Source organism: Microcebus murinus, chromosome 3, assembly GCF_040939455.1.
Source record: "Microcebus murinus isolate Inina chromosome 3, M.murinus_Inina_mat1.0, whole genome shotgun sequence".
Taxonomy (NCBI): domain Eukaryota; kingdom Metazoa; phylum Chordata; class Mammalia; order Primates; family Cheirogaleidae; genus Microcebus; species Microcebus murinus.
The window spans coordinates 71114416-71132032 of record NC_134106.1 but is presented as its reverse complement, the minus strand read 5'-3'; the positions used below and the strand labels follow the sequence as shown (position 1 = coordinate 71132032).

The 17617-nt window shown below is 47.3% G+C and overlaps 2 protein-coding genes across 4 annotated transcripts in view; both read right to left on the bottom strand.

Annotated features, from left to right (window-relative positions):
• Positions 1–17617, bottom strand: part of VAMP5 (vesicle associated membrane protein 5) — a 190229-nt gene that overhangs the window by 6492 nt on the left and 166120 nt on the right. The window contains exons 1-2 of one of the 3 annotated variants that reach the window (XM_076000941.1): positions 2467–2526; positions 2014–2108 (exon numbers count right to left, since the gene is read on the bottom strand). Coding sequence is in view for 2 of the 3 variants with exons in the window: in XM_012774286.2 (XP_012629740.1) it covers positions 2467–2469 (3 nt within the window). In the remaining variant the exon portion in view is untranslated. Of the gene's footprint in view, positions 1–2013; positions 2109–2466; positions 2536–17617 lie in introns of those variants that run through there. The other 2 variants (XM_012774286.2, XM_076000940.1) reach the window with 2 other exon arrangements.
• Positions 5442–8885, bottom strand: VAMP8 (vesicle associated membrane protein 8). The gene is made up of 3 exons (XM_012774284.3): positions 8731–8885; positions 7179–7337; positions 5442–5885 (listed from the first exon to the last, which is right to left on the bottom strand). The coding sequence occupies exons 1-3, from the start codon at positions 8731–8733 to the stop codon at positions 5745–5747; spliced, it is 303 nt and encodes a 100-aa protein (XP_012629738.1). The 5' UTR covers positions 8734–8885; the 3' UTR covers positions 5442–5744.

Genomic DNA, 17617 nt, shown 5'->3' with positions numbered 1-17617 from the left:
TAATGTCAGCTAAGGATTATGTGGCACATTATAAATAAAAAGCTTAGCACAATGCCTGACACATTCTAAATGCTCAATAAACAAGCACTATTATTATTGATGTGGCCCAAATTTCCCTAGTTCCTTTCTTCTTTATTTTTAGCAGTCAGATCTTAAGAACTATATAATACTTATGGCCAATAAAACCTCTTACATAGTTTTACAAAATGCAAGCCACACAAGGTCTTCCCTTTAACAAACTTGTGCACTTGTTTCTAATCTATTTTTATTTATTTTTAATTTTTTTTTTTTAGAGATGGGGGTCTCGCTCTTGCTCAGACTGGTCTTGAACTCCTGACCTCAAGCAATCCTCCAGCTTTGGCCTCCCAGCAGGCTGTTGAGAAGATTTTGCATCTTGAGCAATAATAACAGCCACCATCCGAGGGGTACATACTCTGAGCTAAGCACTATGCTGCTAGTTGTTCATTCGCTCTAGGTCATTTAATCTTCACAACAACCCACTGAAGACAGTACTGTTATCCCAGTTTTATAGGAAATTTTGGCCTGGAGGTATTAAATCACCTGTCCAAGATCACAGAGCCAGTGAGTCGAGCCAACATAGACTCCAGGCAACACATTCTTAACCCCTGTGCTAAATTAGATGCAGGTAAAGTCAGATGCTTTAGCTGACTGGCTAAAGACCCACCAACCCTTTTGATGCCACCAACTCAACTTGTGTGCATATAAGGGGGGGCTGTGGCTCAAAACACACAGTTTTTGGAGAAAGTACCATCTACAAGATGAATGAATTCAAGTAATGATTCAGTTTCCATCTTTCCCATCACTGCTTTGCTCCTACTCAATCCCCTATACCTATCACCACGACTGGCACAAAGGAAATGCTTAAGAAATCTTTGTTGATCAAATGAGTCCTAGAGAAGGGACAAGAAGTGAAAAGGACGAGGTAGGGAAAGGGGATGGGAGGAAGGGAGAGAACTAAAGATAAAGGAGCAAGAGTGAAAGAAGAAACAGAAGGATGGGTTTAGAAGAGAATGAGTGGAGGAGAGAGAGCAATATACCCTCCCAAGGCCCTCATCCACTATTTGCCTCAAATGTATCTGTGAGTGACCCAAGGTTTTCCAGTAACCCCTTCCCATTTTTTTTAAATTAAATAGCAATAGGGTCTCACTATGTCACCCAGGCTGGAGTACAGTGGCACAATCATAGCTCACTGCAGCCTCAAATTCATGGGCTCAAGAGATCCTTCCATCCTGGCCTTCTAAAGTGCTGGGGTTACAGGTGTAAGCTACCATGCCCAGCCAGTCCCAATAAATTATCCTGGATTCAGCCTTCATTTCAGGAATTCCCTCTTCTCTCCAAAAGCTAAGGGCAGCTGAACCCTTAACCCTGCCTGATCCCTTACCCTGCATGCTTCAAAGTGAGTTGGGATCTGTCCTTTCTCAGAGTCTCTCTGAGTTTCCCGGAGTGGCTTCAGAGCTCAGTGCTACCTTCCTGCCCTACTTCCTCTTCCTGCCTCCAGTTCCCTGGAGAAGAGGCTGTCCAGGCATCATGACCCTGAGCCAGGCCACATATCCATCACTCCTCTGCCAGTTTCTCCAAGGGAGAATCTTAAAGCACCAAGCCTGTTTCCTGACCAGCCTATCTTCCCAGGAGCCCCAGGGTAGGGGGAAAATTGGCACCAGCTGTTCCTGACACCTTTGCCTTGGAGATGGCAAGTGAGGACAGAGGCCAGAGTCTGCAGCAGGAGTGGGAGTGACTCAACTCAGGAATGTGTCACTAGGTAGAGGTTAGGAGGGAGTCAGCCCTGTGCCACACTGATAACTTCAGTGGAACTTTTACAGTAAACATCTGCCTTTCTCTTTTGCCTGGGAAGGAGTTTGCTCTCCAACACCCTGCCATGGGGCTAGAATGGCCTGTGCCACCCCGGATCTGCTCAGGTTTCCGACTCCTGGGCCAAGCTTAGCTGCTCGCAGCTGCGGGAAGGGCTGAAAAGGTCATCATCACATTACCTACCACTTCTTAGTAGTGGCTTCGGAGTGCCAGGAGGATCTCTGCCATTGTATCTCCTTTAACCTCGCAATGACCTAAGGTAGGTATTGCTGACCCCACTTCACAGATGCGGAAAAGGAGGCTCAAGGAGGTTAAGAGACTTGTCCCGGGTCAGAGAGCCGGTATCCCAGCCCGGAGTATGACTCCAGAGCCGGTGCTCTTAACTGCTTTGCTCCAGGAGAATGGGAAGCCCGAGCCCCGCTCCCTCGGAGGGGCAGCCCGGACGGGGCGCACGCCTCACTCTCCCTCCCCGCGCGGGGCGGAGGGTCCAGCCCCGGTCCCGCTCCTGGCCGCCAGTCACCTTGCTGGGACCCGCGCGGGCCGGGGGGACGCCCCCGCCCGCGGACTTCGGACTCCTCTCTCCTACCCTCGCCCTCTGCCCCTCGCCAGGCTGGCCGGCCCCGCCCGGGCCCTCACCATCGCCGCCGCCTCCTCGCCGGCTCCGGCTCCTCTGCCCCAGCGGCCGCGGAGGCAGCGGCCGGGAAGGAAGCGGAGGGGCGGGGCGGGGCGGGCCGCCCAGCGAGGGCGGGGGGCGAGCCTTCCGCAAGCGGGGACCGAGACCAGGTCAAATCGAAAGCGACCTGCGACAGAGACGGGGTTCTTGGGGGCGCCTCCTCCCGGGCCGCTGACGCCTGACTTCGGATGACACCTCAGCTTCGTGAACTGGGGGCTATGCCTGAGCCACACGCGGCCAGGTCTGGGCACGCGGGCCCACCTGGGGGACTAATCTCTGAGATGGGAACAGCAGAGTGGGCCCTGCAGACCTCTCCCGGGCTGCATGGAGACTGGTAGATCGGGTTTAGCTGGGGAGAAGTCATCATTCAACAAGCACCTGTATGAATGCCATTGTCAGGCACTGTGCTAGGTGCTGGCACCCATGAACAAGGGTGCCACCTCCTAAGTGCATCTCACCCATCACCACAAACAGGCCCACCAAAAGAAACGAAAGAGAAGTGATGGTTGCACAACCTTCAGAATACACAGGTCACTGAATTGTACACTTTAAAATGGAAAACTGTATGTTATGTGAATTTCACCTCAATTCAAAAAGAAAGCAGACCCCAGGGGTGAGATTCTAGCTCTTGCTTCTCTGTATTTCTCTCCTCCTGTGAGAGCAAGTGCAGTTCTGCCCTGGTGTGAACCTGTTCCTCAGTCAGGTGATTGGGAGGCTGGCGTGTCCGCCACACGTCAGAGCCTTCCTGAGCTGACTGTACCCGTCTTCTCCTATCAGTGCTACAGAGAAACCACCAACCACCTGTTCCCTGCCCACCCCATGCTACCCCCCAACATCTTAAATGAGGTGCCTCTTTATCAAGTGGGATGAGGACTTCCCTCCCTGGGGCTGAGCCTCTGTGAACACAGAAGGCCCTGACCAAAAGGTTTTCTCAACCTCCAACCACCACCCTGGACAGCCTGGGTCCCAAGGAAGAGATGTCACCTTAGTCTCTTAGACTTTGAGTGGACTGAGGAGAGAGGAGATGGACATAAATTAGGGCAAAACTTCCCTGAGGGTCTCTTGTGCTTTCCTCCTCTCTCCCCAAATTTCAGAGCATGATTCCAGAACCTGACTTGCCAGTCTAGTGTCAAATCCTGTCTCCCAACCCTGTCCCTTCCCCTCTTCCTCCCCAAAACAGGTTGTTCCCAATTTCTGGAGAGTCTGGAAGACATAGGGACAGAGATGGCAAGAAACCTCCCCACAAACCAGGGCAGACTAGGCACTGGAAAGAGTGACAATGACGATGGAACCTGGTGGGGAGGAGGGAGGCCTGAAGACAGAGAGGCTCATTGTGCAGGAGGGGAAGGAAGACCATGGCCCCGTCCTGTGACACTGACTGTGCCCAGCCATGGGATGCGGGGGAGAGATGCTCACCCCCTCAGGACAGCTGAGACCCAGAGGCCTTGCTAAGTCCCAAAGGGCAGGGGCAGAGAAAAGACAAACAGAATATGCAGAACTACAAGAAAAGGAAAAGCAGTCCAGTTCCCCCAACCCTTGGCTCTAGACTACGACAGGGCCGTAGAAGAGAGGGGGCAATAGCAGAAGAGGCAGGAGGCTCTCAGCCAGCTCCTAAATGCTCTGTCCAGGTCGGCGTCATGTCTCAGCTAACAATTCCAGAAGAAGAGTAATAAAGGGCCATGGCAAGACCCAAGAGGTACCCTTAAAAATCTTGCATACTATCCTAAAATGTTGTGAAGGGGCTGGGTACAGTGGCTCACACCTGTAATCCCAGCACTTTAGGAGGCCAAGGTGGGAGAATTACTTGAGGCCAGGAGTGCAAGATCAGCCTGGGCAACATAGTAACATCCTGTCTCTATAGAAATTAAAAATGAGGCCGGGTGTGGTGGCTCATGCCTGTAATCCTAGCACTCTGGGAGGCCAAGGCGGGCAGATCGCTCAAGGTCAGGAGTTCGAAACCAATCTGAGCAAGAGTGAGACCCCATCTCTACTAAAAATAGAAAGAAATTAATTGACCAACTAAAAATATATAGAAAAAATTAGTCGTGCATGGTGGCGCATGCCTGTAGTCCCAGCTACTTGGGAGGCTGAGGCAAAGATTGCTTAAGCCCAGGAGTTTGAGGTTGCTGTGAGCTATGCTGACACTATAGCACTCTAACCCGGGCAACAGAGTGAGACTCTGTCTCAAAAAAAAAATGAGCTAGGCATGGTGGCATGCACCTGTAGTCCCAGCTACTCAGACGGCTGAGGCAGGAGGATCACTTGAGCCCAGGAATTTGAGGCTGCAGTGAGCTATGATTGCACCACTGCACTTCAGCCTGGGTGACAGAGTGAGACCTATTGCTTAAAAAAAAAAAAAAAGCTGTGAAAGTTTTGAATTTTCCATATGCTAAGATTCCCCCCCAAATTCTTGTTTTGTTTTTTTTTGAGACAGAGTCTCGCTTTGTTGCCCAGGCTAGAGTGCCATGGCATCAGCCTAGTTCACAGCAACCTCAAACTCCTGGGCTCAAGCAATCCTCCTGCCTCAGCCTCCCAAGTAGCTGGGACTACAGGCATGCGCCACCATGCCTGGCTAATTTTTTCTATATATATTAGTTGGCCAATTAATTTCTTTCTATTTATAGTAGAGACGGGGTCTCGCTCTTGCTCAGGCTGGTTTTGAACTCCTGACCTTGAGCAATCCGCCTGCTTCAGCCTCTCAGAGTGCTAGGATTACAGGCGTGAGCCATCTCGCCCAGCCCCCAAATTCTTGTTCTTGAGTCCCATGATAATGAATGGAGCAGAGATGAATAAAATATTTCATCTTTAAACATACACTCTCATCCTTTGATAACTTGGGCCTCAGATGGGAGAACCTCAGCCAGAGAGTCCTACAGGAGAAAAGAAATAGAAAAGCCAAAGGCAAAATGGAAAGGGAGAAAGTGCCTCTTACACATAATGATACTGAAAGGTCTTTATTGCCCACTAGCCACCAACTGTCTCCCAGCCACATGCTGGGCCCTCTGGTCTCTCCAACCCACTCTAAGGACCCAGAAATGCAGCCACAGTCCAGCTCGCTCTCTCTGGGGGACCAAGGTGCTCCCTGGGGCATACGACATGGCAGAGGGGCCTCAGGGTAAGGGGCAGTAGAACCTAGCAGCATTCCCTGTGGAGAAGGACAGGAGATAGGGCCCTCTTGGCACCCATTACGAGGGGTTGCCCCCAAAGAAGAGGGCAGGGTGGGCAGGGCTGCCTAAGTTACTTAATGGATGACACCAGTGGCAAAGAGCACGATGAAGAGGACGATGATAAAAACAATGACGCAGATGAGGACAATCATCTTCACGTTCTTCCACCAGAACTTCCGAGCCACCTTCTGCGATGTCGTCTTGAAGTGCTCAGACTGTTGGGGATAAGGTAGAGTGAGTGACCCACTGGCTCTTCCCACTGGAACAAGAGGGGGAACAGAGCCCCACATGCCATACACGTGCCATACATCTAAGTGTTTGCATTAGAAGCAGAGGTAACAAACTGTTAAATAAACGATGCTCTATCTGTCTACCTTGACAAATATACCTTCCTAACAATCTGGAGGGCCAGGTTCAAATTTAGAATTCTCAGGCTCCTGGTAAGTCCTGAATGTGACTAGGGGTCCCCTTTCTTTTCTTACCCCTGCACTGTCACACACATTGAGGGGTCTTTAACACATGCTTACACCCAGAGTTGTGACACTGCAGCACCATCTGCCCTCAGGACGGCAGACCCTGGGGCCAGGGGTGCAGGCCCCAAGGTGGGCACATCTCCCGCTCCAAGACTCCTTGCTAGAGGAGGGACTGGGATAGTACATGGGGTAGGAAGTGAGGAAACTTCTCCTCCTCCCCTCACAACTCAAGGTGCAGACACTAAGTTTCCCTGGGCCATGCTCCCCAGATTAAGCTGCAGAAAGAGGCACTAAGTCCCAGGGACACAAAAGAGCAATACCCAAGGTTACATACACGATTCCTAAAGCCAGAGCCAGGCCCTCCCTCCTGGACATGAAGGCTCCAGCCTTTGTTGAACTTTGGAGTTACTCCCTGCCTGAGCAGCTGGCCTCAGCCTCTGGCTGAAGAGAGAGAAGAATGAGGCCTAGCAAGATGTGTAGGAGATATTATTCCAGCCTTCAGCTGGCAGAGGACCCTGGGATCAAAGAATTTCACTGCTCTTTCTAGCTTCTTTTTAAAGCCGACTCAGCAAGACTCTAGCGGTTTTCTACTCCCTGCCTAATTACTCCTAAAGGAGGCCAAAGGCCCTAGGAGGATTTTCTCAGAGCCAATATTTTCACTCTGGGGAGGTCAGGTCCAGATGATTGTCAAGGGCAGGCTTCAGAGGGAAAATCAGTTCCACAGGAGAGAAGCCTAAAAATGCATAGGCTGCCTGTGATATCTGTCCATCTCAGAAAATGCCTGTTGGTCAGCCCCCCACCCCAAGCCCCAGTCATTGGACCCATTCCCCAGACTCAATACCAATCAGTGGAGCATAGTATATTCAGAAGCGGGGACTCAGCTCACATCAGCTCCTCAAACAGGTGAAAGGTGACAGAAAAAATGGCAGACTTCCATTACTCCTGTTCATTTTGCCCCACCAAAAAAAATTCTCTTCCTCCCAATAATTCTCCCTCCTTCTCTTCCTCTAGCCCCCAGTGGGCTCCCCATCTTACTGTGGCTTCCAGATCCTCTGTCTTGTTGCGGAGATGGTCCAAGTTTTCTCCTCGGGCCAGGATCCGCTCCACATTCTGGGTCATGATATTCTTGACTCCCTCCACCTGGCTCTGCAGGTTCCGCACGTGGTCATTTCCTCCACCTCCACTGGCTTCCTCCTGAGCAACAACACAAGGGTTAATTAGACCAAGTGGTGTAAGAAGGAAAAACTCAGCCTCAGCAGCCAGGGGAAGGTAAGCCCTAAGGTGGACTTCACCCATGTGCAATGCTGAAGTTGTTTACAAAGTTTACAAAGAGGATCTTTTCATGTATGACTCCTGTAATAAAAAATATATGGGTTCTTAAGCCCTAGAATGTGAGATTGGATGCAAAACACACCAGATTAAGCTTCTTTTCAGATTCTCAGGGCCCCTGACAAGGAAAAGCAGCATGCCACTAAATCTCACTCCACTGCTTCCTTGTTCCTTGAAGAGCATCACAGAAGGCAGCAGAGCCAGCATCCCACAACGTTCCCCTCCAGTACAGAGCCCACCACTATTTACCAATGCCTGGAGCCAGACCCCCTTCCCTGATCCCATTGGGTCCTCATTAAATGGGCCTGTACTGGCCAGCAGGACACACCCACCTAGCCCAGGCTTCTCTGTCTCCAAGACAGCTGCTGGAGAGCTGTTCCCACTGCTGGGCCTCTTGGGCAATCTAACTGCAGTTCCATTGCTGTGACCCAGAGAAACAGGCAACCAAGACCCCCACAAGGTGCCCTGAACCGTTGAGCCACACACTTCTGCTTTCCCTACCACTTGGCACCATGTGCAGGCACCAAGCCACTGCCCGCTGATGCAGATATTCAATAAATCACCCGCCTGGGCGTTGGGGGGAAATGGAGGAGGCGTCCTCCCTGGCTAATGCCTCATCTCAGAGGCTTCATGATAAGGTTTTTGAATAAGGAGGGAAAAACACTATTAAGCTCCTCCCTCCCTAACCCCTGGGCCTCCAGAAACAGGCTAGGGTGCAGGTTAAAACTACATTATCACAGAGAACCAACAAACCCTTAGCTCTTCCTCACGTTAATGGAGAAGGGTCTGATCCCTTGGATTCGGTGGACAGACAAATCCTTTGGGGTTCTGTGTAGGGGTAAAGTGAAAGGCCCAGGGGGAGAGCTCTGCGGCGGGTCTGGAATCGGAGCTGGGAACAGCAGAGGCGCTGCCGAGTAGGGTCACAACACCCGGCCGAGGCTGGGCCAGAGGAGGAGGTGGAGGGCGGCGCAACAACTCTTTCCTTGGAATTCAGGCCCCCCAATCCCCACCGGAGCCCCGCTCCTGGCCAGCACAGAGGTCAGGGGAGGGAGGCAGTAGAGAAGGAGCAGGAACACCCGCCCAGACGGCTCAGAGCTATTTGCAGCCAAGTTGTCAAAGAAGAGAGGCCACAGGCAGCGCTGGCCCAGCCCTCTAAGTTTACCACCAACTCTCCTTTCCCGGCACAGACAACCCGCGGTCCCGAGCCCCCTCTGGCTCCTCTTTAAATCAGCCCTGTCCTAGTTCCCAGTTCGCTCACCATGACTCCCAGCAGCTCAGGCCTGTCAGCAGCCGAACTCGCCTAGGCTGCTTCCTCTCGGGGCAGCCGGCGGCTCACTTCCTGCTTGCTCCAACTTTCCGCCCGCCCCCGCCCACCTCGCATCCCGAGCCGTCGCAGCCACACCTCACGCAGGTTCCCCCAGGTAGGCGGGCACCCTCCACTGCCCTCCCAGCCGCCTCCCAAACAAGGGCTGAAGCTTAAAGCAACAGGACTCCCTGGCGACAAATGTCTTCTAACTTGTCAGAGCGAGAAAAGAGAGATCAGGCAGCCCTCCTAGCTTTCCTGAGGCAGGACCTCCTGATCTAGAAAGGACAGCCGTAACCTTTTGACGTCTTGAATCTCTGACTCCGGTTTCTAGAGACCAAGATCAATCATAGCACCTAGCAGGGTGCTAGGTGCTTTTGGAAACAGAATACAGACGTAAAAATTTCTTGCTGGAAATTGTTCCCTCGTTCCTAGGTCCCTGGGTGGGCAGAAAACACTAAAACCCCAAAGTCTGGAATACTGTGATCTTGGGCTCTGATGTCAGAAAGCTCTGGGTTACTAGTTGCAGGACCCTGACTGAACCTCTTACCTGGCTGCGGTTTGCAGGGGCTAACGCTAGGCTGAGACAGGTAGTTAAGAAGTAAAAAAAGGATAGCACGTGCAATGCGCGTGTCTACAACGAAGTAAGTAAATAATCAGGAAATGAGGGCTCACCAACCCCCTCCCTCCCTTCCAGAGTTTAGCAATCCTGCATTGCCCTCAGGGGCCACAGAGGGGGGTAGTTGAATGTAGTCAGTGGTCAGAGGACTGCCTCATAGACCAGAGGGGGTGTCCAGGGCAAAGGATTTTTCCACTAACCTGGCTCCACACCAGAGAAAATCTGTTCTTCCCGGATGGTGTTTATCAAGACAAAAGAACAATAACAGGGACATGCAGAAGGGAACAAACATTCTTGTCCCATCCCAGAAGAAATAACAGTTCCAAGGAGGAAATGTCAGCCTTTCCAAGAAATACTTTTTTAAAGACTAATAAATTTTGGACCTCTGTTAGCATTTTCAGACACTTTTGTTCTACCTTATAATAAAATCTTGTCCCCAATTAGATTATAAGGTTATGAGATTATGCAGGCCTGAACTTTGGTGGCCAGGACAGTCTGAGAAGCTAGGGGTGTACAAGTCTGCTTCACAGAGAATGTAACTGCCTCTTTTCTGTCCTTAGGAAGATTGCTTCATAGCCAGATGGAGATGGGTTAGAATCTCTGAACTATTCTCATGCTATCCAACACAGTAGCTGCTAACCCCCCATGACTGTTGAGCATTTGAAATGTGGCTAGTCTGAATTGAGATGTGTTGTAAGTGTAAAACCCACACCAGTTTCAAAGACTTAGTATGAAAAAGAGAATGTCAGTTTATATTTATAATTTTATATATCGATGGCATGTGTTACAGTGGAAGGGAAGCTTAGCATAACTAGCTCCATTTTGTTTCTGACCCCCTGTGGTAATATCAATATTTTAGGTTAAAAGCTTTTGCTTAGCTCTGCATGTAGGCTACAAGAAAGAGGATAACTGTCCCTTTTCCAAAACTAACACCAAGGAAATAAGAAAAGTATACACACAAATAACAATGCTATGTTAACGATTTGTAGGAACTTTGTGACCTTTGTCCTCCAAGTTAACTGACCAAAAGCAAAGAAGTTTTATGATCTCCTCAGACCCTCGCTGAAACCTAGATGTCTGTGATCCTCTGTTATCTCTTGCAACCCAACCCTCTCTTCGCCTTCCCTTAAGATAAAAAGGAACCTAAAGTTCTTTAAATTAAAATGGTTCTTTAGGACATTAGAGGCCACCATCTCTGTTTGCTGTCTCTCTGGACAAGAGTCACTTTCCTTGCCCCAACACCTTGCCTGTGGGCTTATTGGCTGTCCTATGGCGAGTGGTATGAGCTTGACCTTGGTTACACATGTTGAAATAATGTTTTGAATATATTGAGTTAAATAAAAGATATTACTAAAATTAATTTCACCTGTTTTGCTTTTTTCATTTGGCCAGTAGAAGATTTTATTTTATTTTATTCGAGACAGAGTCTCACTTTGTTGCCCAGGCTAGAGTGAGTGCTATGGCATCAGCCTAGCTCACAGCAACCTCAAACTCCTGGGCTCAAGCAATCCTGCTTCCTCAGCCTCCGGAGTAGCTGGGACTACAGGCATGCGCCACCATGCCTGGCTAAATTTTTTTCTTTATATATTAGTTGAACAATTAATTTCTTTCTATATATAGTAGAGACAGGGTCTCACTCTTGCTCAGGCTGGTTTGGAACTCCTGACCTTGAGCAATCCGCCCACCTCGGCCCCCCAGAGTGCTAGGATTACAGGTGTGATCCACCGCACCAGGCCAATTTGGCCAGTAGAAGATTTTAAATTATATGATTACTAAAAAAATTTTAAATTTAAGCCACACAATGTGGCTTAAATTACGTTTCTATTAGACAGGCTAATCTATACCTTAATATCTACATGACCTTGGACAAACTTGCCTGACAACTCTAAGCTTCGGTGACCTCACCGTCTATGCCTGACACTTAAAAAACCCAATAAATGTTGGCTATTGTGATGAGTTTTAAGAATTCTAAGGCTGGGCATGGTGGCTCATGCCTGTAATTCTAGCACTCTGGGAGGCTGAGGCAGGCGAATGGCTCAAGGTTAGAAGTTTGAAACCAGCCTGAGCAAGAGGGAGACCCTGTCTCTACTAAAAATAGAAAGAAATTAATTGGCCAACTAAAAATATATATAGAAAAAATTGCCGGGCATGGCGGCACATGCCTGTAGTCCCAGCTACTTGGGAGGCTGAGGCAGGAGGATTGCTTGAGCCCAGGAGTTTGAGGTTGCTGTGAGCTAGGCTGACTCGACTGCCCTCTAGCCCAGGCAACAGAGTGAGACTCTGTCTCAAAAAAAAAAAAAAAGTTATTCTAGCTGCTAAGTAAGGTGGTGGGTAAGAAAACATGAGAGTTGGCAGGGTACAGTGGCTCACGCCTGTAATCCTAGCACTCTGGGTGGCCAAGGTGGGTGGATTGCTCAAGGTCAGGAGTTCCAAACCAGCCTGAGCAAGAGTGAGACCCCGTCTCTACTATAAAAATAGAAAGAAATTAATTGGCCAACTAATATATAGAGAAAAAATTAGCCGGGAATGGTGGCGCATGCCTGTAGTCCCAGCTACTCGGGAGGCTGAGGCAGAACTGAAGCTGAGGATTGCTTGAGCCCAGGAGTTTGAGGTTGCTGTGTGCTAAGCTGACGCCATGGCACTCACTCTAGCCTGGGCAACAAAGTGAGACTCTGTCTCAAAAATAAAAAAAGAAGGCTGGGTGTGGTGGCTCACGCCTGTAATCCTAGCACTTTGGGAGGCCGAGGCGGGCGGATTGCTCAAGGTCAGGAGTTCGAAACAGCCTGAGCGAGACCCCGTCTCTACCAAAAATAGAAATAAATTAATTGACCAGCTAAAAATATATATACAAAAAATTAGCCAGGCATGGTGACGCATGCCTGTAGTCCCAGCTACTCGGGAGGCTGAGGCAGTAGGATCGCTGAGCCCAGGAGATTGAGGTTGCTGTGAGCCAGGCTGATGCCACGGCACTCACTCTAGCCTGGGCAACAAAGTGAGACTCTGTCTCAAAAAATAAAATAAAATAAAAAAACATGAGAGTTGCCAAGAAATGGAGTGTGAGAGTAGGAGGTCTAAGAGGAGCAGAAAGAAATGGAGGAAGGTCTCCAGGATGGGAATCAGGGAGACCCTGATTCCCAGGGTCTAATAGTTGAGGGTTCTAATAGTTGAGGAGTTATTGGGTTCTGGTATACCACTGCCAGCCTAGGACATATGTGGGCATCCCTGAGGGAGCTGACTCGGGGCTTAGCAACTGTCATCAGGGAACATCCAAAGTGCCCACAATTGGGCATGTGCCTGTTCACCCTCATCTTCCCCATGCAAGATTCCTGCAGGCTTGGCCTGGCCTGTGCACACATTACAACATTCCACTTTGTCAGAAGACCACCTTGATAACACCTCATAAGGTGAGACATCCGATAAGACTCTGAACAATGTGGTACGAGCAGAACCCTGTACTATGGGCAGGGTTCCAAATAAAAAATAAACAAATATTTTGATTCCTTTATAGTTGAGGAAGCCTCCGCCCCAGAAGAAATAGAGTTTCAATAACTTTGTAAGGAAAAACTGCTAGGTGGTAAGAGTAGTAGCCAAAGAAGCAATGGGTCATCACCAAATCTTGGTTCATTCATGGTCATATGTCTTTCATATCTACCCCCTTGTTTCCATACCATCTCCTGCTTCCTAGTTAATAATACCAGCATGATCTCTTCTCTGGACAATTACAATCACCTCCAAATTGGCCTTTCTTTTTCCATCCATTCCTCTCGTGGCCACTTGCTATCTTCTCAAAACATGTATTTAAGTATATTCCACCCTGCCTCCAGGTTAAAGCCCAAATTTAGCCTGGTATTCCAAGATTGTTATCAATCTGCTTTTGTAAAGTTTATCTACCCTGAGAGTCACCCCCCAGCCCTCTAGTCACACCAAATTACAACCCTTTCCCAAACACTCTACACCACCCCCCTTTTATATCTTGGCCTAAAGCCTTCACTCATCACCCCTATGGAAATTCTACTCATAGTTAAGACATACCCTCCATTAAGCCTTCCAGATTTCTCTTAACTGAAGTTCACTTCTTCCTCTTCTAATCTCCATCACATTTTATAGACTCTTTCATATGCTTTGCCACTAATTGCATACACATTTGATCCCTCCAAGAGTTTAAGTTCTGTGAAGGCAGGCAGGGGCTGAGTCCTCACTTTGATATCCACTGTAGCATATTTACATATGCCCTGCACATAGTAGCCAACTTAATAAATGGGATATTGAATTGACAGATCTGAAAAAAGGCCTCTTTCTCCACAGTGCAGACAGAAAGATGATTTTTTTTTTTTTTTTTTTTTTTTGAGACAGAATCTCGCTTTGTGGCCCAGCCTAGAGTGAGTGCCATGGCGTCAGCCTAGCTCACAGCAACCTCACTCCTGGGCTCAAGCAATCCTGCTGCCTCAGCCTCCCGAGTAGCTGGGACTACAGGCATGTGCCACCATGCCCAGCTAATTTTTTTATATAAGTTGGCCAGTTAATTTCTTTCTATTTATAGTAGAGATGGGGTCTCGCTCTTGCTCAGGCTGGTTTGGAACTCCTGACCTCGAGCATTCTGCCTGCCTCGGCCTCCCAGAGTGCTAGGATTACAGGCATGAGCCACCGCGCCCGGCAAAAAGATGATTTTTATTAGAAAAGATTTATTAAAAATTTTCTTTCCAAAAAAAATTTCCTAAACTTTGAACTATTTTATGAATAAATGAATGCTAAATACCACAAGTCTTTGCATATGGGTCCTGAAAGGAAAAACTGGAGACCAACTCCTTGAAGAAAAACAAGTTAAAATCATGAGATGGAAAGGTGCTGAGTTAGCACAGCTGTGTTTCTCTTTCCCAGAATGCACGTGGTTTCCCCAAGACTATTAAGAACTTTTGATTTCCCTTTCTCCTTACAAAATTGTATTTATCCTTCAAAGCCCAGCTCAAGTGCTGGTACTTCAAAACTTCCCTGATTTCTCCAGTTGTAATTCATTTCTTCCTCAGCACTCCCATACCACTCATTTAATAGCATGTATGACTTTCTACATTCTGTTACTCTTATTACTATTCTATTATTTTTGTTTTCTTTTATATATTTTTTTAAATTTTATCTTTTTTGAGACACAATCTCACTCTGTCACCCTGGCTAGAGTGCAATGGTGTCAGTCTAGCTCACAGCAGCCTCAAACTCCTGAACTCAAGCAATCCTCTTGCCTCAGCCTCTGGAGTAGCTGGGACCACAGGTGCACACCACCATACCCTGGCTAATTTTTTCTATTTTTAGTAGAGACGGGGTCTCGCTCTTGCTGTGGCTGGTTTTAAACTCCTGAGCTCAAGCAATCCTCCCACCTCGGCCTCCCAGAGTGCTAGGATTACAGGTATGAGCCATCACACTCAGCTTATATTCTTTTATTATTACGTTTTCTTACTCTAAACTCCTAGAAGACAGAGGCTACAACTTAATAATTTTTGTTTCCTCCTCTGTAAATTTTCCAGTCCTTAGCACGTAATAGACCATAAACACTGAACTTAATGGAACAATCTAATTTTGAGCAGTCCTAAAAGAGTTAGTACAAACTTCCCAAGCCACACAATCCATCCTTCTTCCTCAGCCTCCAGAGTAGCTCGAACTACAGGTGTGCACAACCATGCTCAGCTATCATTTCTCTTTTTTTTTGAGACAGAGTCTCACTCTGTTGCCCGGGCTAGAGTGCCGTGCATCAGCCTAGCTCACAGCAACCTCAGACTCCTGGGCTCAAGCAATCTTCCTGCCTCAGCTTCCTGAGTAGCTGGGACTACAGGCACACACCACCATGCCCGGCCAATTAATTTCTTTCTATTTATAGTAGAGATGGGGTCTTGCTCTTGCTCAGGCTGGTTTTGAACTCCTGACCTTGAGCGATCTGCCTACCTCGGCCTCCCAGAGTGCTAGGATTACAGGCATGAGCCACTGCGCCCAGCCTCATTTCTCTTTAACAGTGAATAATATTCCATTGCATGGATGCACCACAGTTTTTATCCATTCATCTGCTGAAGAACATCTTGTTTGCTTCCACATGTTGGCAACTGCAAATAAAGCTGCTATAAATGTTCATGTTCAGATTTTTGTGCAGATATAAATTTTCAACTCTTTTGGGTAAATGCCAAGAAACACAATTGCTAGATTATACGGTTTTCTAAAAGACTGCCCAACTGAGCAGGGCAGGGTGGCACAAACCTGTAGGGAAGGCTGAGGCAAGAGGATGCCTTGAGCCCAGGAGTTCGACGCTGTAGTGTGCTATGATTGTGCCTGGGAATAGCCACTGTACTAGGGGCTGGGAAATGTAGCAAGACTCCATCTCTTAAAAAAAAAAAAATACTGACAAACTGTCTTCCAAAGTGACTGCACAATTTTGCATTCCTATCAGCAATGAATGAGACTTCTTTTTGTTCTATATCCTTACCAGCATTTGGTATTGTCAGTGCTTTGAATTTTAATCATTCTAATAGGAGGTATCTAATAGGTATCACATTGTTGTTTTAATTTGCAATTCCCTAATGATACAAGATGTTGAGCATCTTTCTTTGGTTCCCCCCCCCCTTTCCCCTTAATGAAACACCTTTGTACTTGATGGGACATCTGAGAGACAACCTATGGTTATCCAAACTGGCATATTTAGCAGATATTTTCTGAAAAATGAACAGAATGAGTCCATCTCTTCAAGAAAAACAATAGATAGTATTTGTTGCCAGTGATTAAATTTGAGCTTTCAAGTGGAAATCAGAATTTTGGAAAATTTGTATCTGCCACAGTGAGCTGGACAGCTTCCCATTTAAGAGACTTTATTAAGGTCGGTAGTTATATTTTTGATATTGAAAAATGAAATATGTCAACATTTGGACGATCTGCCTTAAGTCAGTTAACCAGTTTTCCAAATGACTAAATGTATGATTTTACAAAATCATACATGATCTAGTCAAAACAGAATTCTCAAAGAAAAAAAAAAATCATACATGAGTAAAAAGTCCATTCAAAGTTTAAGATATACCAATGATTTTAATGTAATAGAGCCTAAAATTCATAAATATGGTCTCAGATTCCACATTTCAACTAATCTTTAAAGAAATACAACTTGTAAGTTTAAGTACGGTATCAAAGAATATCCACAATTACCTTAAAAGACTACTAAAATGCTTTTCTCTTTTCCAACTAAATATCTGTGAGGTCAGATTTCCTGCATATACTTCAATCAACAATATTTCAAATGCAGAAGCGGATATGAGAATACAGCTGTCTTCAACTAAACCAGACATTGAACAGATTTGTATGTAAAACAATACTACTCTTCATTTTTTGTGGACAGTATATTTTCAATTTAAAATGTTATTTATGCAAACATGTGTTTTGTTTTGTTTTGTTTACAAAAGGCTCAGGTGGCTACTGTATTTTTATTTATTTGTGTGCGTGTATATTTTTTTCTTTTTTTTTTTTTTTTGAGACAGAGTCTCGCTTTGTTGCCCAGGCTAGAGTGAGTGCCGTGGCGTCAGCCTGGCTCACAGCAACCTCAATCTCCTGGGCTCAGCGATCCTACTGCCTCAGCCTCCCGAGTAGCTGGGACTACAGGCATGCGCCACCATGCCTGGCTAATTTTTTGTATATATATTTTTAGTTGGTCAATTAATTTCTTTCTATTTTTGGTAGAGACGGGGTCTCGCTCAGGCTGGTTTCGAACTCTTGACCTTGAGCGATCCGCCCGCCTCGGCCTCCCAAAGTGCTAGGATTACAGGCGTGAGCCACCGCGCCCGGCCCGTGTATATTTTTTTAAGAGATGGGATCTTGCTATGTTGCCCAGACTGACCTGGAACTCCTGGGCTCAAGCCATCCTCCTGCCTCAGCCTCCAGCATAGGTGGAATTATAAGCATGTACCACAGTACACAGCTTGTTGTATTTTTTAATGAATCACAATTTTAAAAATTTTCTCAACTTAAACATTTCTAATATGGCAAATATCAAAATACAATCTACATAAACAAAGCTATTTAGGGTCCTCTAAAATTTCTAATAGTGTAAATGGGCCCCAAGGCACAAAGTTTGAGAACCGCTACTCTGGGACGCTTCCTTCTTATCCAGCTGGCTAATCCCAGTGGAGAGAATTAGCTATCATAATACAGTTCTGCTTCAAGACTCGCCTAAGAACGTTCCCTTGCTCTGCATCCTCTCTT